Consider the following 25,508-nt stretch of genomic DNA (forward strand, 5'->3'; position numbering starts at 1 on the left):
GAGTTAGTACTATCCGGCTACTATCTATTATCAGGCTAAATGAGCATACAGGAGCCATGCTGTCTGTCCACTCTCCATGGCCAGCCTGCAGTCTCTTCACACTCTCGATGTCCTCCAATACTTTTACTAGTTCGCCAACTCCAAAAGTGTTCACCTAGTGGAAAGAAAGAGGGACAAACATACTAAGCTATTAAAATCAGTGGGGGGAAAACAAAACGATAATCCAAACACACTCCCGTTTAAAACTGAAGTTCTGAACCACATCAGATCCCACTGTAAGATCCCCTGGTTCTCTGTTACTCAGTACCTTGGTGAGGGCCCCAGGATGGAAAGTCCAGCGGATGTTGTTGCTGTACTGGACTCTGACATCTCCTCGGTCAGTGATTCTATGTACAGTCCCGATCCGGCAAATGTACTGCAGACACAAAGAAGTTGTTTCACCCAGGGTCTCTCTCTCTGCACGGCTGTGACCTTAATGGTCCCTTTAGCAGCTGTGATTTGAGAATTGGATGCCGTTTTCTTTCACCCTGTTGCACGCCAACATCCATCTGAGCCACTTACATAAATAATCTGGAAGCAAGGCTCAAGAGGCACGTGTGTTTTGACTGAGGGCATGTTTGTCCAAAACATAAAGAGTACATACTATGCACAAAGTACAAAGAGGTCATTGTAACTTCTTGGAAAAAAACAAGTGCACTTTGTACTTCTACATTATAGACATAGTCCGCAGGGAGTTACGTAAAGCTGTCTATTGTTAATATGTTTTGGAATTGTGTGATTTGTCTGTCTGGCAGAAGGGAAGGCTTTAATACCTCAGCCATTTTGGGGTTCCACCCTCCGTGGCCCTCCTGCATCTGTCGCAGGATCTCCATTTCCAAGAGACATTTGACCTTGTCGCCCTGCTGGAAGGAGTGGCCGTCAGCACTCTCCTGGCGTTGCAGCTCTGCGTGCTCTCCTTGATGGACAGGTGTTATGTTGGAGACTTGCGTGAGGGTTTTATTTTTTCAAAGCAAACACCATAGACAAACCTATGTTTTCCAATAACATTTATATTTACAGCGTTGTAATGTTCTACAATGAACCGACACCAAATATGTTTTTGATTAACCAATTCCTGTTTGACCTCCACCTATCAGTAATACGTGACAGACTAGTATCAGATTATTCATTAAGGCCAATATCTTTCAAATATGCTGCTTTACGCCTAATGTTGCAGTGTGATCCCTTAAACAACTGAGAAATAAATGACAGAGCACACTTAGAAACAGGCGCCTTACCGAGCTTTGGTAGGTGTTCTTTGTAATAGAAGCCTCCTTGGCCGTCAGACACGTATTTGAGGTCTACCTTGCCCTTGTGGCCCATTCGGTAGACATTGGTGGTGCCATTGGACCAGGTGACACTGGCCACGCTGCGACCCGACTCCGTGTCCCAGCCGCGAATGTCCACTACCTTCCCAACCTTACCCTCCCCGCCTACACACACACACACACACAAATGCATACATACAAACACACACAAATATGCAAGAAACCATAAAGCATCACTGTGTGTGGGAGATAAAAGGCAGTGGAATAAAATGCATCTCATTAAAGAAAGGAAAAGTTGTTAGAGCCTGTGTTTTGAACAGGGAAGAGAAAATGAAATGTGTGAACAACAGAGTGCACATGTAATCATCCATGGTCAAATTAAGAACAAGAGACAGATTAGATGACAGAAAGAGGTGTGGAAGAAACATTTTCCTGTAGGTGCTTACTGCATACACCATTTAGGCCTGCTGAGTGACTTAATCGAACCCCAGGGCATTGATTTCAAAGACACCAAAAGGACATTTTGACTCATTCGCTCTAGCCCAGAAAAGGGAGCGTTGCTATTCCCAGAGACGACGATGACCCCAGATCAGAAAGCATGAAAGACATATTAGCATTTCCTCTTTCCCCCTAATAGGAACATTCAAGGGCTTTAATTTAACCCACTTGATTTCAACTATTTCAAACACCAGTCAGCACAGGCTGCCTGTATCTGAACGAGAGTCATTCTTTTTACACATAATGTAAAATGGCAGCACTTTAGTGGAAGCCACAAAAACACAATCTCCATTCTCTGCTTTGTCAAAACTTGCATCATAAACTATAATGTTTAAGTGAAGGGGCTTCTCAGTTTATGCCACTACACAGGGCTGGAAAAGAGAAAAACAAAGAAGATAAATGTTACAGAACGAGGACTCTGTAAAGACACAGGCGCACATCTGTGGAACAGACTCAGATGAGTCACTGGCAATATAAATGCACGCAGACACACACTGACACAACATTTTGTGGATTAAAGAGACGTGAGGTTAGAATGTTATTATGGGTTGTGGAGGGTGAAACACTTTGAAGAGGTACAGCTCCATGCTCAAGAAGGTAGGGGGCCTGCTGAGTCGGCAGCAATAAGTTAGCGGTTAAGAACAGTCAGTACCCCCACACCCCCCCCACCCCCTGCCCACGCACCACTCACCGTCTTGGTTGCCCCAATCCCAGTCAGGTCCACGAACCACTTTAACCCCCTGGAAGATTCCTTTGAGGATGATCCGCGGGAGGTTCTGCCTCGGTGCCAAGATCACTCTGTGATAAGAGCATAGAGACACAGCTGAACAAACTGCTCTATGGACCATCCAAGACAATGTTAATACTTGATATGAACTTAATACCAAACTTGGTACAATTGTAGATATTTGAAAACCCAACGAAACATTTAACGGCTTTGAATCTGTAGCAAGCCTCGGCGGACACATGTCCCAAAAGTCAGAATCAAAGTATATCTGAGCAAATACATTTCTTCATTCTTTTCAGTTATTGAGGTTTAAACATAAGTCAGCCTTGTGATCAATTGATTGATTAATCATTGCAAGTTTAGGAAATGCAAATTAAGCATCCTTGAGGACCAATGAACATGATGCAACATTTAAAAAAAGGCTGTAGCGAGATTCCAATCACAGGTGAACAAAAAGTCCATTAACAGACGGACAGATCTAACCAAAATATATAAAAGTGCACAGTGCTAGCTGTAGTGAACCAGTAGTTATTCCACAAGTGGTCAAGAGATAAGCAGAATAAACCCTCCTGAAAATGGGATAGTTTTTTCTGATAGGGTTTCAGCAAAACTAAAAGAAAGAAAATCAAGAAAACCTATGCAAAGCTGCTGAAAGTGTCGAAACTCGACTATCTAACACACTGACCAACAGCCTCAACTGCATTTAAAAGATTCAGACACTCAGCCAGTCATATCCTTAAAAATCAGACATACCTTATGATAAAGATTTGATCAGATCTTGGAGCAAACGAGCTGCCTATTCCCATACTTTCTTGATGAGATCAAACCCGAGCTTCCATTGAAACCCAACAGCTTTTTGGATGGACTCAAAGTCATATAAAATCCAATGCGCTCAAAGGAATATGAGAGCCTTTGCGAGAGCTGTCGTCCTCCGGGAGCATCATCGAGGCTTTGCTGCTCCCACGTTTCTCTCTAGAGCTGAGGTTTTGCTTAAAGTTAGCGTTGGCTGACTTCATCCCCCGTCACTGGACGGATTTTCCAGGTTCCTGGGTGCTACAGCAGGAAACAGCAGTACATTTGGCTCTCGGAGCCAAGTAACAGTAAATCAGGTCTGGGCTTGTACAGGTCTGTGATGAGAGCGGTGTGTCACTGTAAACAGAGCTTTGAGCCTAATCCATGGGAAGCAGAGCTATCAGAAAGCAGGCCAGCAGAGCATGCACTTTTCATTCATACTAATGCTGTAAATAAAGTATATAGCAGCTGTACAAAGCTGATTTAGAACAGACTGGAAGGACTGGTTATTTAGAGAAAAGACTATTACCAAACACTGGACTGAGAATTAATTCAGTCGCAAAGAGGAAGGAAACTGACAGATGTCTCTGGAAACATGACCTCAGACTGTGACATGTTGTTTCTCCGTGCAGCTCTGAGAAAGACAACAGCTCTTTCAAGGGATCAAGATTTTCTAATCCTGCTTGGGCTAAATGTCACCCCTGCTCCTAGAAAGGATCCGAGACCGACACCTACTGACACAACGGCTGCTGGGTCAACACTCCCCCGGAAACAAGCTTCCCTGCTTTAAACCATTTGTTTGCAGAAATCACCAAAATAAAAAGGTCACAAGAAAAATACAAATTTGCATAAAAAGTGGAGGCCGTCAGAATAATACGGCGAGGGTATGAGTTGGTGTTACAATACCAGTTGTGGGCGGCTCAGAGCTTTCTACTCCCTGCGCCCCGCATTATTGGACAAGGAAAGAGGAACATAAGTCAAGTGACGTTTCCTAAAGGATCTCCAGAACCACAACGTTGATTAACTTCATTTAAATTGATGAAATACAGTAAAGCCTTGTGGGAAGAGTTCTAGCCGAACAGAAAAAATTAAACTTACAGTTAAGTTTATGTAATTACATAAACCCGCCGTCATTTGCGGCGGCTGTAACGTTTCACTAGATTGTTAATAAGTACACTTTACAAAGTCGGATTTCAAACCCTACTAGCTTGTAGGACTCTAATAAAGTATGATATATCCTTGTGTGTAGTATATTAGTACCTGAAAAATCCAAATGCGGCCGGACAGGTTTTTTTTCTACTCACTTTGACTTTTGAATGCACCAAAACCAATGGTGTTTAGACATAAAAGGTTATAACCGAATGACACTTTTTTTTACTAAAACTCCACGGTAACTCCCCAAGGCTTTGTTTTATTGTGATTTTTCACAATAAAACTGTTCAACTGCAGATTCCGATTTTGTAGGTCAATATCTTTACAAAGAGGGGTCTTACAACTCTGTAGGTTGTTGTTTAGGCCTTGAAGCATGCATCTGGAAAAACTCGGGGGCAGCTTGAGAAGGCATTTTTGGGAAATCTTGCTCAGATTATGCTGGATGTTTATAGTTATGTTAAAAATATGTTATAAAAGAGATTTTTTTAGAAGAAAATTTTTTTTTTAAATCACAAATAAATTCTGAAAAGAATTATTTAAAATTACACAGGTATTATAACTCATTTGGGGTTCATACGACTACTTGAACAGACCTCACTAAGGCCTCTAGAAGGGCTTCTCCCCCTTTAGGGGAGGGACTAGGGGCTCAAAAGGTTAAAGTGAGATGGCCCTGGTTTAAAATCTCAGCTGTGTTTGCATTTGCTATGCTTTATTGTAATGCGTCTGTGGTTCCTTTGCTATTGTAGAAACACAAAACCATTAATTAGACACACCTTTCAAAGCACACATCAATATATTGTCCACACTGGAAGCTCAGAAGCCCTTGTGTTGGGTGGTGCTCCTACAGCTACAGTGTGGCTTGATGTGCAAGGGGAGGATTAGGCATTGTGTCGACCGGATATGTTCCCTGGAACTGTGTGTGTGTGTTTGTGTGTTTCGTTTGTGTGTTAAAAAGCCGATTAACCAGCTGCATACCAACCACCTCCTCGTAAACATATGGTACACGCATATGCCGCCCTGAGTGCCGTCAGCATGCACACACTTGTCAAAGTAGCATGAACGTATTCACTTTGAGTAAATGCAGCTTCATGCTTTATGAGCAGCACCTTCATTTAGCTCTACATCTAACACTTGTTATCTCTACACGTCTTTTAGGAAGTTGAAACTGTGAACATGCTAATCCGCACAGCTGAGAATGTCCGCATGCTAATCCAGTTAAATCGGTTGTAATTACAATGGAACGCTCATGTACAGTACATCCGGCTCAGGTCTCACACCATGTCTGTAATGGTGCAGCTCCAGTGTCTGGGAGTTGCAGCAGTTTATCGTGTTGACAACTTCCCATTGTCCCCTCAGGACACTGGCGGAGTTTCTCCCCGCAGTATGTCAATGCACTACAAATAGATCTACCCTTCTTAAATAGTCATTAAACCCTCACACATGTTTGGTGCACATGTCCCTCTTAACTATGTTAAGCCCAACCTCCAGTCTCCTTACATAAATCACTGCTGGCACAACAAGAAGCCGCACTCATTATGAAACTAAGCTAAATTTGTCTTTCCAGGCAACTATCAAGCGCGTCCCATGACTGCCAGATTATAAATTAGTCTTTTGAAATGCTGTCAGAGAAATATGGGTCAGTGTGGTCCAGAAATAAAGAAGCAGTGTGTGTTGAGCAGCGCATACTGGAGAGTTTTCCTCTATTGCAATTCATCCGACGAAGAGAGAAGTGACCTTCATGTGATGTTCTCCCAAACGCATGCCCCTTCCCACCGCTGGGTGATAATCAAACTCTATTTTTACTGAGTGAAAGTCGTGAATGGAGAATTGCATGTTATTATTATTATTATGATGAGCAGAGATTCATGCTGTTTAAAAAAAAACCTGTCTTCTGATTTGTCTTCATTGTCCTGCACAATCCACGGACAGTCACTATAGTTTCCTCTTTAATGGGAAAACCAATAGAAACGCAAGTGTAAAATGAACTATGACTTAAAAATAACACACACGCAAACACACACACATGTGCTGTGTCGCTGCAATTTCACACATTTCACTTCCTCTATTGTGTTCTCCTCAACCAGTGTTGCGCAGTTAAGTTATAAAAAGATAATACAAATATAAGTCAGTTCACTCTGCCTCACTCAAATGTTACGTGTCACAGTTGCTTCCGATTACTGTCCAAGCAACCTTTAAATAACTCAGATTAAAGACGGCGATGCTCGAGGTAGCACCATTTGACATTTGTTCACAAAGGCAGGTTGCTACGGTGATCAAACACATCAGATCCCCATCTGATTGATTAAAGGCATCCTTTAAACTAAAATTGTGAACTATTCTTTAAACCATTAGGCGCATTACTCTCATTAATATGTCTCGAAAACCTTTTCACCAAATTTGATCAAATGAAAACCGTTTCGGCAGAATGAGAATCGGCGAGTATTTGTGCAGCGTTCACAGATGGGAGGCAGTGACCTGTTTTGACTGGTTTGAAGGGTTACATAAAAGGTGTTTGTTCTACCAAAAAAGAAGAAAAAAACTCCATAATGAAGGACACTGCTGAGCCAAACATTTGGGCATCAGTGACAAATCAATACTTTTGAAGAGAAACTGAGGTGGGAGGCGAAATGAGATTCCAGCTACTGTCAGAATGCTAAATAATTACTGCAGGCCGGGTTTCACTGTAAGCCAAAATCTGTAATTGGTGTGCAGCTCAATATCCGCTCTGACCATCACAGTCCAAATGGTTGGTTGTGGACCCAACCTTAATACAAAATGACTTGAATTAAGACATTTTTATATATGAGTGAGGATGTGATCACAGATGGTAAATTAAAGCAGGAAGTGAAACAGCAGAGAGGTTGCAAGGATACTGGATTCAAGCCATGACCAAGTCAAGATTTGGAGCGAGGGTTGACCACAAGTTATTTGCTGCACCGCGGTTTAAATCAAACCATTTCAATGACATGCAAGTGACAGTGAGCTTTTTTTAATACAACCATGAGGTGTCAAAGTCAGAAACTCTAAAATCCTACAGAGGGGTTAAAGAAAATACACCGTTGCACCCAATAGCTACTGTAGTGTTTTTTAAGCTTAGTTTGTCACATTTGGACTTGCACATCTATGTAAAATAAATTGTTTATGTGTAGATTACAATGCATGAAATATGATAATTAATAAGGGATATTATTATGAAGGATTTGTAATTGTATGCATATTAAGGTAATTTTTATTACTGTGTAATGATGTCCATGTGTACATTGCGAATACTTTTCACTACCTAGTCTTGATTAACACCCACTATTCGCACGTTTCATTGGACAGCAGGACCGTGCTGGACCTGGACCAGGCTAAACTATAGAAGAAATCTGGGTCATACATATCACCTCTAAAACCAGAACAGGCCATCCAGCTGACATTCAGACAGCGCCTGAAGCCGTTTGGAGCTTTACTGTGAACTGATGCAAAAGAGTGGATTCTGAAGAGAGAACTCTGGTAATCTGGATACGTAAAACACTTGGAATCAGCTCGCTAAACATTTATCCTGAACAAGACCAAGTGTGGTTTGCCTAAGCTGACTTAAGGCTAGACGTTAATAAAAACAAACAAACAGAGTCTTTTGGAAATGATATTATCTGGACAGTAACTGATAAGTTGTTATGCACCTTTCACGTTCCTTGTATGTGTAACGTACTTGGCAATAAACAGTTCCGATTCTGATAAAAGATCCTGAACACAAACAGACAATATATCGGTTTGCCATTATAAACTTGGTAAAACAAGCAGATGTGCACAAGAGTTGAAAACCTGGCAATTTTGCTTAAGCCTTGGCCTGCTGGCCCGCGTCGACAGACGGCAGCCTAACAACAATTAATTGAAAGGAAACAACACTAATGAGATCGTAGGTCCTGAGTCAAAGTGGACAGAGGAAGCTGGTCGAAACAGAGACATTGTGACGGACGACACCATGATTAGAATTTAAATGAGGATCAATTGTGCCGGTGGAAGTGGCGGTGCAGTACTCACGGCTGGGAGTGCGCCGTCTCGTAGCGCTCGAAAGCGTGGCCAAGGTCGTGCTTGTTGTTCATGTAACACTGGGTGCACAGGTCATAGTCGAAGCACACCTTGCACTTCCATCGCATTCCCATGACGCCATGCTTCTTGCAGCTGTCACAGATGATGTTGGAGTGACGCACGCCTGGAAGGGAGGGAAGAGGCGGTTGGAAGAAAGGTGAGTGTGGTTACAACGACAACATGCTGCTACACATCTCCCATATGCAAGTCACTGCGGCAGTCAAGGCCTTTGCCATGTCCTTCCTTACCCGTGGTGCTTATCACAGCGGCTCATATCATGTGATGTGGAAGAACTGAGGCACAAACATCATGACACAAATACCACCACCACCACCCCCACCCCCGCGGCTCCTCTCCTCTCGCTCCATTAAAGGGCAAGCTTCTGAGGCAGAAAAATGTTGCTTTAAAATGGAGCAAAATGCTAATGAGTCCTGCATTATTGTGTGTGTCATTCAAGTTCCTAGAATAGAGCCGGATGGCAGATAATTAGAGATAGTCTTTGCTACCATCATTTGTGCTTAAACTGAACCTGGATTCTAAATCATAGGGCTGTAAAACTCCACAGAAACCGAGGACGATGACTTTGTCTGATGAGGTTTAAGGCGGGGGTTCTCAATGTTGTCCAGCCAACGACCACATTTTAGGGAGCCAAAATTGTCAATTGTCGGCATGTGTATTGTTTCATTTTGTTTTCTAATCAATAGCATGCAGGCAGCTGCAACTTGATTAACAGGAGGGCTGAACTTGTTTATTTTGTATTCATCATTTGCAACCGTTATCTGCACCGTGTCAAGAACTGATTCACAAACAAATTATATTACAGCTTAAACGTGACTTGATCTTGCAGCCGAGTTTGTTTTTTGTCTTATTGTAACTATCCTTGCTTGGCAGAGCAGTTTGGGGTCCATTTCACTGTTCTGGTGCTTTGAAATGGCTTCCTTTTGTCTGATTCGTGCATGTTTAGCGGCCGCACAGCATCAAATGCAGGCGTCACATTCATAAATAAAGTAATACTTGAAGAAACTAGAATCAGCTCTAGTTTGCTCTGGTGTTTTAGTATAACCCATGAGTCATGAGTGCTTACCGATTTGAGCGTTATCATAAAGCAGCAGGTCAAAGGAACCCTGGTAGCCGGTGCGGTAGTTGGTCCGTGTGCCGCTGTCCCACTGCACCACTACCGTCTTGTCCGGCGTCGTGGTGCTGCCCTGGCGCCCAATCTCCACCACAGTGCCCCCGTGGCCCTCGCCATCATCCTGGTTTCCCCATTTCCAGTCGAGGCCACGTACCACGCGCATGCCTACCTCCATGCTGCCTCTGCTGGGCCCCGGCCTGGGGGTTGAGGGCAGCGGCCGAGGCCTGGCAGCGCTCTCACTCCCGCTGCTGCTGCGCCTACGGGGCTTCTGAGCGTGGCTGGACCGTGCGGACAATATTGCGGCCAGGGACGGCACCAGGGGTGTTTCCGGGAACAGTTCGGGGGTGACTGTAGGAGAGAGAAGAGAAAGGCTCAGTGAAACCTAGAAAAATCTAAAGAAATAGTAGGAAACTGACAGTCACAGAATATGTTGGGTTCCTTTCCACTGCCTCTAAAAAAAGGAAATCACGCAACCTGTGTGTTGTCCAACTACAAGTCTGCCAGTGGCAGCTGAGGGACTCACAAAGCAACATACCATGTGTCTCATTAGTTTCAGAGCAATGTTTTTCTCTTTGCTTGTGGATCATTCACTGAGGGCCTTGCAGTGTGTCATGGCACATTTCTGAAGAGAGCAGCTGGACACAACTGCTACGCCCTGCTGCACTAATCAGGCCCTGACTGACCCCCACAGATACAAACCCACACTTAGCAAGACTCACTCATGGCAACCATAACACTCAACTACTAAAACCTAACACCACAGGGGCAATCATGAGGAGTAAGTTGTAAACATGCAAGCCAAGTATCCTCCATCCTGAAGCAAAAAACTGGAGTTCTGGGAAAAAAGTTTGTACTATTCATTGAGAAGCAAACATCAAAAGCGGTAGCCATTAACGCCCAGCAAAAAGGTATGAAAAGGGCCAAAAGTGCTCCTGTACAGAGATGTAACGATATAGGATTAAATCACGGATCCCAATACGCACAATGAGTTGATCGTTGTCAATTTCCATTATCGGGACATTCAATGGTGTGGTCACAGGAGTGACTTGAAAAAGCTGTCTGGCTCGCTATCATGGCAGAGAAGTATAATAAATAAAACCTGAAAATAATACAGAAATAAGCATGTAAGAAAGTCACACAATTTCCTCTATTTATGCAGGATGTTGTTATTTCAGATTGTTTGTCTTTCACTAAAAACAATGTTCACTAAAAGAAGACACGTGTCCTAACTGGGATACAATGACAATAATAGTTAATAGTGATTCAGGTATGTTAGTTTTATTGCCATTTTAACAGATTTAAGCATATTTAGATGATTATTGGGATAATTTTGGGCCGGGATAATCGTGACTTGACATTTTCATGTTGTCCAAACGTCTACTCATGCAGCATTGTACACATCCCAGACATTTGCCTGAACTGAAACCCCAGAGCATCCTAAAGAAGACATAAAAAAGTAAAAATCTTGTCATAAGGACAGACGCAGAAAAACTCACTCACATATTTACACACATGACTGAAACAAGTACAAACACAGGAAGGAAGCAGCATTTATGTGTCGGCTTGAGTCAGCAATACAGAGAGGAACTTTTGCTGAGGAGCACGACCATCAGCGACATGCAATCACATCCACTAATCATGTTGTTAAAAATATTATTTTATACACTGGCGCAGTGTTCCGTCTCCGACCATTATAAGTATTAACGAGACACAGACATAAAGCATTCCTTGTTGATGCTGCATTGCTATTTCTGTGTGCACTCACACAACAATGAAATGTTTGTGAGGTTGCAGAAAAGGAAAACTGCAGGCTTGTAAAACTGAAGGACAGCGCATCCCGCTTGGACCACCAATGAGTACAGCTTTCACATTGCAGCAGACATCATGCAAATTGTGATTATCTGCCTGTGTTTATGCTTCTTTCCTAAAATCCGATTTTTGAGGTAGTGCTTTGTACGAAAGCACTACCTCAGAGGCCTCACGTGGTGTGTTGTAGTGGAGAGGATTAATACTAGAGAGATAAACCTTTCGCAACACCAATGTCCACTCTCAAGCAAGACTAAGAAGCCCTAACCATTAGTGTTGATATTTTTGAGCTTCGCAACATTATGTTTCTGGACATTTTATTGAACAGTTTACATGCAGAGATGTGTGACAGACGGTGGCTCCAACTACACAATAAGCAGTGCTATGATGTTGGATGATACACGGACTGTGTTACAACGACCCTTCAAGGATTTGGAACAGAACACTGTCATGTCTCTGCTGAGCCTCTTCCTAGTGTCCTGGCTGGTTTTCCCTTCATTGTGTTTCTCGTTGGTCCCAGTGTGTCACTGTGTGTGTCCCTGTGTGTGTGTGCTTTCCCTCCTGCTGCCAATTAACCTGCACACCTGTAACTCATACTTCAGCCTTTGCCAAATCCTCAGTTCTCACATGTGGTACTAATGCTGCGGCCAAACTACGTTTCCAGCAATTGTTTGCTTATGGCTTCGTTTTAAAATCTGTGTTTACCTAAGCCTCAGGTTCACTGCCTCTCTCGGGATCCCCTGTTGCCTGCCTTAACTAGCCAACCTGCTACCAACCTGCCTCCCTGCCTGCTCAACACCTTGCTGTCCAGCTCTCATTCAACACCAACCCAGACCAACATCATTTCAGCCACTGCTTCTTTTCAATAAACAACTGTGAACTACTCCGGTCCAGTCAGTAGTCTGCTCTTGGGTCCAGCTCTACACTAACATGACAAACTCGTTATATAGCTGAAGCGTGCAAGTTTAAATGTTGGCAGCACGCTAGCATGTTGTACATGATGTAAATGTACACTGTGTAATACCATTGTACCGCTAACCCACTGCAGCGGCCCCAACGCCACGAATAAAAATGGCCATCGCTCTGACCGTCCAGCTACATTGATTTGAATGAGTGTGTCCCTTCTACTCCTATTTTATTTCTAGGGTTACAACCATACATGATACGCATCGCATCACCAGGTTCTTTCCAAAATGTAGCCCTAATTAGTATTGGTAGAATTTATTAAATCATAATTATATACATTATATACAGTGCTACAGTCATCAACAGACAATACAGAAACACCAACAACCACCATTGATCTAAATTACAAGGACGAGGGACGTTTTTCTGTAGACAGCAAATATTTAGTAAATGATCTACAAATACTGGTGTAGAGAGGAAATGTTCAACAAGTATTGTTTTAAAGTCTATCCAGGTTTCTGTATAATAGCCTTAAACTTGCTAAAAAAAAAACATCCATTAATCTGGTCATTTTCATCTCATATGTTTTTAGTTGTATAGCCTGATCGTTCAGTCACAGGGTTTAGGTAAAAATGAATATAAAAAAAAATAATAATAATAATAATAATAATAATAATAATAATAATAATAATAATAATAATAATAATAGGGCAGACAGATGTCTGTAATGCGGCTGAGATTACTCTTCACGCTCATCAAGAATACAATGTCATTTTGGTATTAAACGCATCTGCTTAAGCATGAAAACATATGAGATTTAGTGGATCAAAGCAGGCTGCTCATACTCTACTTTCGGTCCAAACATGACAGCTTAGTCTCTTTTTATCCACTGAAATAATATCCCAACCAATCATCAAACATGTCAGCATGAAAACACAGAAGCTGTCCACTGGCAGTGGATGGCTTTTTGCACAGCTCCTGGCATTCTGGGTGTGGATAGATGTAAGTAAATGCCAAAATGATGTACCACTACCAGCAGCTGAGAATGCAATCATGAGGAATCTCTGAGTAAAAAAAACAACACACCACAACAGCGAAGACAATCTTTTGTTACTTAAAGCAGCTCCACGAGCCAGCATTCCGGATTGAGGACCTGTTTTGCAGACATAGACTGAAGAAAAAAAAAAACATAACCTACCGCCGACATTTCAAAACACACCCACCGCCTCCCACGTCACCAACTCTGCACACACACATGCACACACAAACATCTAATCGTTATTATTTTAGACCAGGACTGGTACTGACAAGTAGATGTAGCCCAGGGGATTCAGGAGATGACTCCATCTACACAACGAGCTCCTATCCGACATCGACAGAGATACTATGTTTTACTGTGTGAGCTCACCATCTACTAGCGTACACTCCAGCATGAGAGTGAATACATACTTCAAGCTGCACTTGGAAGCATATTTTTGTCAAATTACCCTCATCTTCTTAAATCCCAATGCACGTTATTGTTTGGTGTTGACAGATGGCTACTGCTAGAAAATTGCAGCCTAAAACAGCAGTGAACGATTACTACATACCAACAAAGATATTACCTCTTGTGGAAACGTATAAAGTGAAGCCGCCTCAGCAGCTGTTTGCACAAACACACTTCTGGTATGAACAGTGTGAACTCCAGCTTCCACTTTTGTATTTACTTTTCTGTGTTTACTTATGCATTTCTATATATTGTGTAATGTTATCTAAGGTCTAGCAGCTTTATAAGGGTAAACCACTAAGATGGTGTTTGAAGACAGTTTGGCAAGATATTTAGTTATTAATAAACTTACCGAAGTCAAACGTTGCCCATTTCAACAACAATAGCAAGTTAGGAAAAATAAAAATAAAAAAATTTAAAAATCGTAAAGATTCGACAAATCTCAGTTTATAGACTGAGGGCCAAGACTCTCTTCCTGCAATAACAGATGGGCTGGCTTCCGTCACACACACTGCTGAGGGCCAATCTGGGAGTCAACCTCCTTCACAAACAACCAGCCAGGCGTTTGGCCACAACACAAATAAAACACACACCGTAAACAAATTAAACAAAGAATATTATTGGTTTCCATTAAGTAGGTGTTTCAAATTTGACAACATTGTGCTTGGGTTTTATGTGGAGAAAATCATCACTATATTAAAAAATGTATTTGTAGTAAATAGATGTGTACAAGGATTGGGTCAATAAACTTTGAAAGCTAAAAATACAAAAATGAAGACCTGAAAATCAGCTCGCAGTAACTACATCAAACAACAGATGATGGTTTCACTGCACAGACATATATTTAAAATTCTTCACCAGCATGCAGGCAGACCTTCTGATACAAGTCACCGAGCAGCTTCCAAATGGGGAATGAGTCAGGTGTATTATTACTGGCGGACCCGGTGCCATCAGATACATGCTACTGTTTGAGACCGCAGAGGCCTACTTGTGCCGTGTGTCCTCTTGACACGTGGTCTGCCTGGTTTATATCCTCACGCTCATGTCTGATAAGAAGAGGCTGCTCGCTTGTGCTGTTTTTTGGGAGTTATTCTAATATCCCTGCCGCTAGACCCAAATGCTTAGCAAAGAGCAATCTACACACAAACTCTATTGCTTTAGCCTCATCGACTATCACAAATGATTAAAAGCCTGCTGGAACTGGTTCACGTCAGAAACATCTGGTGGCCAGAGGACTTTTGAGGAAATCAATAAGGATCGTGAGCAAATAACACATTTATGGGGATTTCTTCAGAGTGGGCGATGGGCATAAAATTAGACTCTCCAGTTTCCATTTCAGGCTTCTGCTTGGCCTCCCTTCCTGTTCACATATCTCACTCAAACAGATGCTGTGTACAGAGTGTGGAAAATAGTTATATAACATATAATCAACTATTGAAACTAATCCAAGAAGTACGACATGGACATCTTCAAATCTTTGTTGTCTTGTCCAAAAGAATACAAATTAAAAAAAATATTTAAAAAGCTACTTGATACTGGCCGACTTATTCCTATCAGCAAACTTTATCCCTGGAGCCTTTCACAAAAAAAACACGGCAGAACATGATATGAATGTACGTTCCATGACCCTGTACGGAGATTATTGTATCCAATTATCGTGGATCATCATACTCACACCCCATGATCTTCCGCCCACTTTTGAACATGCTGGAAGCTGTACGAGCCCAGTGAGCCGGGACACCGATAGGCTCGCTTTGCTAAAACCATCAGAACCATCTGAAATCCTGAGCGCTATGAAGCCTTCATCCTACTGACAGGGGAGTGAACCTTTTCTGGCACGGTCATAGTATTTGGTTTGCTGTGAACTTTGCTCTCCGTTTTGGAACATGCAGTTCTATTCTCCTCGGTTGGGTTGATTTTTTTTTGACAGATGTTGCTCAAGAACTGGACAAGCCTGATGCCTTATCTGTAAAAAATAAATAAAACATATTGGCTTGGTAAGCTAAAGAAATAAAAGTGCTGATCCTGTGTGTCAGGTCAATACATTACTTTGTGTAATAATGGGGCATTGTCATGTCACATAATCAGTAGTAAGAGGAAGCTTTGATCATTTCTTTTGTTTGCTAAGGATAGTCTCTCGCAAAATGGGCTTAACTGACAACTGTAAACCCAAACTGCTGGGCTTTTATTTAGTCCAGGCCTAGAGCCTCAAGTCAAAAGGTCATTTAAAAAGCCAGTATTTAGTCAGATGTTGATGAATGCGCATTACAAGCTCTCAACCCCAATTTCTATTAACTTAACCCAAAGCAAACAAATCATTCAATCTTATCCAGCGATGCAGTCATCCCGTAATTATCCAATCAGCCATTGTCTGTGTGATATAGTGAAGTATGACGTACCCAATGTGGTAATAGCTACTCAAGTCTAACCTGGGCTACCTGCAATCAATGATCTACAGGCTAAAAACCCAAAACTACTTACACAACTTCGACATCACCATACGTACACGCTCACTTAAATGTTTTACCTGTTTGATGGTCACTGTCTGCTCCACAAACAGTGATAGAAGCCAGCCAAATGTCTGCCTGCTTATCACGTCTACACGCTACAGATTGCAATGACATGTGGCACAACTGTAGTATCGTGGCCATGGACGTATATATCGCCTGCGCATGTTTTATCTTTGCACATGCTAATAGTTACCTTCCTGCGAGGGAAAACAGTGAAATCAGAAAATATGTCCCCTATGACAGTCCATGACCTGGAAACCAGAAGCAGAAGTGTTATTTAAGACAAATACATTTTCAAACTGACGAGAAGGATACATCTAGATCTTAAAATAAGCACAGCATCGTCGCATGGCTCTCACTGCCTGACAATAAAGACATGCTAGCATTACCCAAATGGTCTAGACGGAAACTGCATCACTCGACAAATAAAGCATGTCCTGTTTAGCTAGCTGGTTTAACTGTTGGTATAGTGATTACAGTAGAGACAGAAAGACCCACCAAGACAGGGAAGGAGAGGAAGCAGCACCTACCTCATGCTACATAAACGCATCAGATGGTGAAGGGGTGGGTGGGGGGGGGGGAAGCGTAGCTACCGGTGGTCCTACCGGTTTCCAGCAAGATATAATAAATTAAAAAAAAGAAAAAGAAAAACGCCTCCTCAGGGCTGAAGTCCTTTTCAGATTAACTCTCTGAATGAACCGGCCCAGGAGGAGGAGGGGGGGATACAGTGGGTGGAGTACGAGGGTAACCAGGCCGGTATTTTCAGAGATGCGATATGCAGTCGCAAGCCGTCTCACAGAAACGGTGTTCGGCTGCACAAGCGTACAGCCCAGCTCTAAAGGATCAGAGCTGGAGGAGAAAGAGGAGAGTGCCTTGCTGCTGGAGGATGAGGCCAGCATTTAGTCCTTTGTGCGTTGTGTCAGCAAGGATTACCACCGTGGTGGTGGAGGAGGCAAGGGAAGAGGATAGCCAGGGACAGCAGCTGCCCGACGAGCACTGCATTCAGGTCGACGTACCCTTGCTCTCGCATTTAAAACAGGCCAATGGGCTTCGCTCCGCGTAGGACTCCTCCGATGCTATATTCCGACACAAAGGACGCGAGCGGCAGTGGCACGCGTGTGAAGCCGACGCACCGCATTTACTGATCAGTATGTTACAAACACATGCGCATCGAGCGCGACATAAGGATGTGCAGCCCTTTCATAGCGCGCGGGGGACAGCGTTTGTTCTGCTGCCAATGAGCAGACAAGCGGAGGACAGAGGGAAGGGGGGGAGGGGCGATATGTTTCAGGGGGAGGGTCTTGTGTGTTGTTATTTTGCACACACACACACACACACACACACACACACACACACACACACACACACACACACACACACACAAACACACACACACACACCTCATTTTTAGTCGCAAAATGGCTTGTGCAACCGCTGCTGGGGAGCTGGCAACACCAACCCAGAATCTCTTGCAGGCTCACACAGGAAAGAGGGAGGAGTGTGGGTGTGTGATTGTGAATATTTCCCCTATGCTCTCCTAGCCTTGAACAATACTCCTTAATGTGTCCACAGCTGTGGGAGACCTCGAGAATATGGCTTCCAAGAAAACCAGGCCAAAACAGCATTCTGTTGATGCTGGCACACTGGCATGAATGTACAGTACGGTATTGCCGGAACACGAGCAGCCAATGGATGAACGGGGGCTTAGGATGCGGTCGAGACACGGGCTCATAATGAAGTTTATTACACCACACTCTCCCATCTTGTAAACAAAGCTGCTGCTGTCTGTAATAGGCTCATCGGTCCACATCACACAAAAGGGGGCATTCATTCATAGAGCTCCTCTTCAAATAGACGGTGACACAAACACACATGACGGCAGTCATCAGACCGGGAACACTGTTGAAATGTTGGTTGCTGGTGGCAACCTGGGAAAAACACAAAGCTTAGCCGCTGGGATGCAAGGCGTGTCTGATCGACCAATCATTCTGGCTGCTAATCAAACGACGTTTGGAACCTCGAGTAAATTAAAAAGAGATTTGAAGGGACAGGAAACCTGTTTAGGATTGCACTATTACACTATACTATAGAAATACTGCTTGAGCAAGCCATCATTACTGCTCAAGCTATCAACTCTGCCTCGGAAATTCCAACCCGACTATCACCATGACGGCATGTCACTCTTTTTCTCGCTTATAAACATTAATCTGACCTGGATCTGCTGCTTCAACTCAAGGCCATTCCTACGCGATCCTATCATTTAACAAACTGGCCACCACATAGTCCCACAGAGATCAAACTGGATGACTCTGAAGGTGCTGACTCTCTCTCGGGGAAGCTGTCATCTTTGTAACTATTACGGGACTGGCTTGTGGCCAGAGGGCTGTTGGTCTGAATCCTTCTCAGTCCAGCTGGGAGGATCTCAGATCTGGCAGTGTCTCTCACCAGAGCATGCAATGGCCTGTGACAGGATACACACATCAACATCAAAGAGGTGAGCGTTGGAATTGGGAAAAGTGCAGCAGATCATGAGACACTCCAGACCAGAGGGCCCAAACCACCGAAAGAGAAGTCGACCACCCCAGGAGGAGAGGGAGGAGATTTAGCTAACCCAGCGAGGGCCAAAGGCCACTCCACTACCCAGTCCACTCCGGGCTAACGTCCGGTTCGCAGGAAACTAAGGGATATGGCGGCTACTTGCTCCATCGTGTCATCCCGGGATCAAGCTGCACTTGACTTGAACCTTAAACAGCAGCAGAATTTTACCGTTTTGTATCTGTTATATCAGAACTGGAGAGCGTTTCTTCACTGTAAAGGAGAGGTTTCCACTCTTCTCCTGACTCGCTTCAGCAACAGTTTTATTGACAGGTGGTTCATCAAATCCTCTGCCAAGTATTTTTGTGAAACAAACCATCTGGCGAGTCAGGTTTGCACTTGACGGGTGAACCACAGGACAGAGCCCGGACTCAATGGTGGTTGGTGCTCAAGCATAAAGCTGATTAACAATGTTTCCCCGATGACGAGACAAGGAACTGATTTGGTGCCGCTTTAAATTCCTCCTGATGCAAATTTAAAGAAATGCACTAACGTTTCTGTTTGGTTTAGTTTTGTTTTCCTTGTGTAACAAGGAAACCCTTTTATTCTCAATCAACTGATTGTGTCTCTGAAACACCAGCAACATCTGTGACATAAGACATAAATAAGCCTTACACGCTTTGGTTATTGTGATTTAGTTGTGTGGATGCCAAGCAGGGGCAACAAGACAAAGAAAACAGCAGATGACTGAAACTTCAGCTTCCAAGTAGGTGTGGCTGAGAGCAACCCCGGCGGTGTCCATTTGTGTGGCAGCTGCAGCTGGGCTCATGGCTCCCAAACGACCGGAAGGATGAAAGTTTGGGTGAAGGGGTCTTGTGCGTAACAGCCACAGCCCTTCACGGGACGTCATAATAGACTCAGACAACAACTGCAGGAAATACCTGTGCTCTTTTTATTTATTGTATAGGTTTTCTATGAACAACTGTTCCCACCGTCCGACACAACATAACGCACAGACTTGACAGGTCGCAGTAAACCGACCATGACACCCCACTGTTCAGCTAGCACAAGTTAGCTTGCTTGCTAGTCAAAGCAAAGCCCAGACACTGGCCCCGGTCTCTAAATGAGGAGAAAGCGCCACAACAAAACGTCGTGCCATTTCCATTACTCTGGTTACTTTGAAGAGGAACTTAAAGCACAACAATTAGTTGACGAAACGCGTCGTGTTTATTAATGCGCAAACACAGACGCGCATTTATTCTCATTGCTCAGGTGTTCCGTTTTCTAAAATTAACAGCCAGCGTTCGGCTCGTGCAGCTTCCTGTCGCCCTTTGAAGAGTAACGTTATTTCATCTTTTGACAGTTACATTATCCCCTGGACACGTTTAATCTTCTAAAAGAAGAGAGAGGCGCCGCTGAGAGACTCACATGAACATGTGTGTATTAACCTAAGTTACGTTGTGACACGTATCGATACTCAGGGTGATGGCGACATGTCAACGGGAGCTGAACTGTGCGCGGCTTTATGGCACGCGCGACTACGAACGTTACTAGCTCGTCCTAACGTTGACGCTAGCTAGCGCTAGCTAACTCATGTCTGGACACCGTTTATTGGTAAAAGGAAAACAACTTATTTCACGCTGTAGCTACTTACCAACAATGTCTACTTTGAGGTCTAATATAAGTCCATGTCGCTGTCCGCCGCCGACGCTGAGAGGACCTTGTTTTAGGACAAATAAGTGTTATATTGGAAGGTTTGGCACAGCCATGTCAACACGCCCCATGCGTTACGTCACTACAAATGATGCCTTCACGTGCTCCCCGTAATAAACATAACAACTCGTGAATTCAAGGTTTGGTTTGATTTCAATTAACCAATTCAGGAAAAGAAGAAAAAACAGGTGGACGTGCTTAATTAACGCTTTGCTGCATTTTCTTTCTTCATTGATTGAATATACATTGTTGTGGAGTGAAATACGAGTAGATGATGTTGTTGCTTATGCATAGTCAGTGCAACACAAACACGAAATGGGAGCATTTTCTTCATGAAAATATTTGTCCATGACTTTATTATTGCTATAGTGGCCTTCCTTTACTCTGCTATCACTAGTGCATTTCATCTGTACAGCTCCCTTCTCAGTCTGCAGCATACTCCGATTCAGAAGCCAACAGACAGAGGCAGAAATACTCACCAGGAATTATGGCAAGTGGTAATATACAGACATAAACAATATCAGTTGCTCAACACAGTGGACTCCATGGAAATAAGATGTCACTTGTATAACTATATAGGAATATAGCGGGGTATACTTGTTAACGTGACAATGTGCAAATGTGCAAAACAACAATCTACACAGATCCTTTTTAAATTAAGTGCAATCAAACAACAAGCACAAACACATGTCACCCAATTGCCCAGTCATCACTTATGATTAGGTCTTTGTCGGGCCCTGGTGGAATTTTTAATTAACTATTTACAATATCAACAACGTGGGAGTGGCAATTCTTAATTTCCAGGATATTTGCCCCACATTTCTTAGGGCTAGGGGGGAAACTTGAGCAGCACAGATAACCCACACAGATGCAGTGAGAAGCAGGTTATTAAAACGAAGCTTGGGGGTGAGCTTCTCAATAACACTCTATGGAAGGGGTTTGAGTTTAAATGTACTCAAACACTGTAACATCCAGTATCATTGTTTTTTCTTCTTCTAAATGCAGTGAATTAATTAACGGCAATGACATGTTATATCAAAATGATGTACTTTAATGTGTGATCACGATCGGGCTTCTGGGCTTTCTGCTCTTCTCTTTCAAAATAACTTAATTCAGAACGCGTTTGATGTTTTTCTTAGAGATGACCGACAGAAACAATAATGTGCATTATGTTACAGGAGAGTAATACAAAAAAACAGGTTAACAACAAATTAAATGGTAATGAAAAGTTGTGAGCTGTGGTAGATAGCCTAAAACAGATGAGTATAAATGTACAAAGTAATTTGCATTGATATATTATTAATACAAGTTTAGATTTTTGAAGACACAGAATGTACAAATAATTAGACCTGCCTAGTTGGACTAGCGGTTCTGACCCCACAAATACCCCATTTAACAGAATTTGCACAAAGCCTGTGAAGGTTTGTGTGCATGTTGTGACAATGGTTGTCCACTACTGCCCCCTGCTGGCAAATACCGTGCTTCACAAATCCAGAGCTGTTTGTAAATGTACTTTATTGTGACTTTATTTGTTTTATTAAGTAATATACTCAACATTATGGGTGACTTCATCTCTGTTCTATTCAATTACTTGAGTTATGTCCGTATCAAATTAAATAAGTATACAACACAGTACATCTTTGATTGAAAACAGACAGGCATGTTACCCATCAAGTCTCAGGGACTATCACAAAGAAATAAGATCAGATTTCTGTTCTGGTGTTTTGTCTCTTTGCAGATTAAATAATATGTCTGCTACCAGGAAGTGTCGATATAAATTGTGCACAGACACAAAGGAAATAAGAACTTCTCATGTAGAAATCCTGTCAGAAGTAGAAGCAACCTAAATGTCAAACTTTGCATCTCTACCAAAGTCTGTCAAGTAATACATATTGGTCTCTAACTGTGGTTGTTTGACACTTTTGGTTCAACAATTACCAATACAGAATTAACGCAATTATTTTCTACTTCGCAATGTATATATCCATCTATCAGCCATTTAAATGCCACATTCTGAATGGCCATGAGGTGCTGCTTTATCCCTTTATGTCCATTGTTGCATCGCATATGAAATTATTATTTTTAAACGCATCATCAAATTGCACTCAAAGGGAACTTTAATCCAAAATGAACACATGGAACATCAGCGTCAGTGAGTTTTATTACAATCAAATTAAATACTATTTGACTCTCCAAAGGAAAAGCAAACAATTTACAGTACAATGTCGAGAATATCTGAAGAGTGGTTTATTCATTTTTTCATGTATCAATGTTCTGTCCATATGGCAACTGTAGGATTATTTAATCTGTCCTCAGATGACGAAAATATTGCCGACTTCTACAAAATGATACGAACGTATCAAAACATTACAGCGGTCTTAATACTGAAAAAAAAGATACCCCGGATTATGCCTTCAGTGTCACAGAGGTGGACCTAAACTAAATCTCGGTTTAACATAAATATGACAATAAATTAAAGCCAGCGAAATCCATCAAAGAGCTTTGTACAAATACAAAGAGGAACATGGACTAGTCTTTATTAAAATAAGAAAACATTCGAAATATCATTTCTTATTTTAAAAAAAAGAATCACAGGGACGGCAAGCTTCCGGGGGGAGCCAGAATGATCCCGAATACGTAGAAAAGTCCCATGAGGAGGTTGAGCTTGGCCGTCTTCTGGGGGATCTTGGCGTAGCATCGGATGCGGAACTGCTTCTCCAGCGGGAAGGCCATGGGCAGCGTGAGCAGAGGCAGCGCCATGCTGATGGTGTACCGGGTGGCGAGGATGCAGAACAGCACGTAGGGGACGAACAGCAGCAGGTTGTAGAGGACGTAGGACAGCGTGGGGCCGATCAGGATGGCCAGGGTGACGATGCCCGCCTGCCTGTCAGAGTCCATGTCTCTGGTATTGTTGCTGTGGAGGATGGCTTCCGTGTTGAGGGCCAGCGGCACGGCGTACACCAGCGGCAGCACCGACAGGTAGCCGACCTGCACCGCGTGGGAAAACATGACCGCCAGCGGGCCGAAGGTGATGAGGATTACCACGTCTCCCAGGGCCACGTACTTGAGCCCGATGCCTGTGGAGGGAGGGGGGGGTTGTGTTGTAAATTATTATGTTGGAAAATACACCACTGTAGCTCAGTTGTGTTTGGTTGGTGGTTTAACATAAAGGAGGAAAAGTTGATGCTGACAAACGCAAATGTAAAGCCATAACATTTTCTCAATTATAGTTGATAGTTGAATATCATAACATGAAATATTTCAAATGAATCATATCCTGATTGAACCACAGATCAAGATATCGTGATGAATATTTACATTGTCTAAATTGATTTAGAAATTTCTCGAAAAATTGGAAGATAATAAATAATTTATTGGAATACCTTATTGTAGTTAAATCAAACTATTGTAACTAATTATCTCTCACACACACACACACACACACACTATATATTATTCATTTATATTATGCACATAAACATAGTGTATAGCTGAAAATATTTGTTACCATGTGCTTATTTCGTATAGAACAATAATTTATTGAATAACCAGAAAACATGCCACATTATCGCAATATGAAATGACCTATACCGGGAATAAAGATTTTGGCCGGACCGCCCAGGCCTCCTCAATTACTAAACCCAGACTATTTGCATGGCCAAATAAGTACAAGTTGTTAAGTTCAACATACCAGTGTTTGTTTTTCTGACCTTTTGTAACAACACGTGACAGATAGACCATTATACGTATTTCACAAAACACAAACCTTGTGTTGCCACCTGGAGCCCACTGACGTGCAATGTTGCCCAAACTCTGTCACTCACTCACTGTGTCCTTCTGTCCGTCCGTCTGTCTGTTTAAGTTTATGTTTTACTCACCTCCGGTGTATAAAAAAGAGCTGGACAGTCCCCCGAAGTAAATGAGGGCCAGGTGCTCCAGTCTAAGCGTAGACAGGAAGTAGAGCAGAGTGGCGCACAAGCACCCCAACGAATACAGCAGCGCTCCGAACATGACAACATCCTGCGGCGCCAAGATTTCATCCACCAGAGTCCTGTCGTCACTCTTCTTGTGGTCAATCCCTTTGGAGAAGTCATAGTAGGTGTTGACGAGGTTCCCCGCCCCGTGGACCACGAGGACGGTCACCGCGCACACCAGCAGGATGACCAAGTCCACAGAGCCCCCCAATTTGTACGCCAAGGCGCTGCCGAGGGCCACCGGCGTGAGCGAGGCACTGAAGCTCCACGGCCTCAGTGCCAGCACGTAGGCCGCACACTTGTGCCTCACATCCGAGGCAACGCGGGCCATCCTCGACGCGTGGTTAGCACCCGTAGGAGGGTAGGCCAGGTTACTCAGACCAGTGTGCCATTCTTGGCCATTGTGACCATTCGAGCCAGCCAGTACAAACGTTTCCACCCTGCCTGGTTTCTGCTCTTTGGCCATTCTTCTGCAACGGGTCTATGAGTACCAGCAATGTTTCCAAAAGGTCAAGAGTCTGGGGGTTCCTGTAGCAGTGAAAACAGGTACGCACAGGTGTCAAGTATCGTAGGTTGGCATAATAAATTGTTAAGATATTTCCTGATATCCAAATCAAGACACTGATATATATATATATATATATATATATATATATCACACGTGCATTCTTAAGTAAACAAATGCATTGATGACTTTGTTAAATGAAAATAGGGCTGTCTAAATTTCCCACACTAACGTAGCAATGAAGGTTTTATTTTTGCATTAAAACAGTAATATACACATATATGCACATGTTTGCCAGTTTAATGTTGCCTTCCTTACATATCACATCACTTTTTGTACAATTACTTTTAAGTTGCATGACGAATACTGTACAAATACGGAGATCGTAGCA

The 25,508-nt window shown here is 42.9% G+C and overlaps 2 protein-coding genes across 2 annotated transcripts in view; both read right to left on the reverse strand.

The window, feature by feature from the left end:
• Nucleotides 1-15,586, reverse strand: part of mib2 (MIB E3 ubiquitin protein ligase 2) — a gene marked incomplete at its 5' end in the record, with an annotated part of 32,166 nt that extends 16,580 nt beyond the window's left edge. The window contains 8 exons of the mRNA XM_079225760.1: nt 50-154; nt 308-415; nt 813-955; nt 1,278-1,472; nt 2,497-2,603; nt 8,503-8,674; nt 9,635-10,030; nt 15,556-15,586. Coding sequence (XP_079081886.1) covers nt 50-154; nt 308-415; nt 813-955; nt 1,278-1,472; nt 2,497-2,603; nt 8,503-8,674; nt 9,635-10,030; nt 15,556-15,586 — 1,257 coding nt within the window. The remainder of the gene's footprint in view (nt 1-49; nt 155-307; nt 416-812; nt 956-1,277; nt 1,473-2,496; nt 2,604-8,502; nt 8,675-9,634; nt 10,031-15,555) is intronic.
• Nucleotides 15,587-22,787: 7,201 nt separating this feature from the next.
• On the reverse strand, nt 22,788-25,078 carry ubiad1 (UbiA prenyltransferase domain containing 1; the record flags this gene model as incomplete). The annotated part of the gene is made up of 2 exons (XM_079226270.1): nt 22,788-23,715; nt 24,517-25,078. The coding sequence occupies 2 exons, from the start codon at nt 25,076-25,078 to the stop codon at nt 23,228-23,230; spliced, it is 1,050 nt and encodes a 349-aa protein (XP_079082396.1). The 3' UTR covers nt 22,788-23,227.
• Nucleotides 25,079-25,508: the final 430 nt, after the last annotated feature.

This window comes from Taurulus bubalis (assembly GCF_910589615.1).
Source record: "Taurulus bubalis genome assembly, chromosome: 11".
NCBI lineage: Eukaryota > Metazoa > Chordata > Actinopteri > Perciformes > Cottidae > Taurulus > Taurulus bubalis.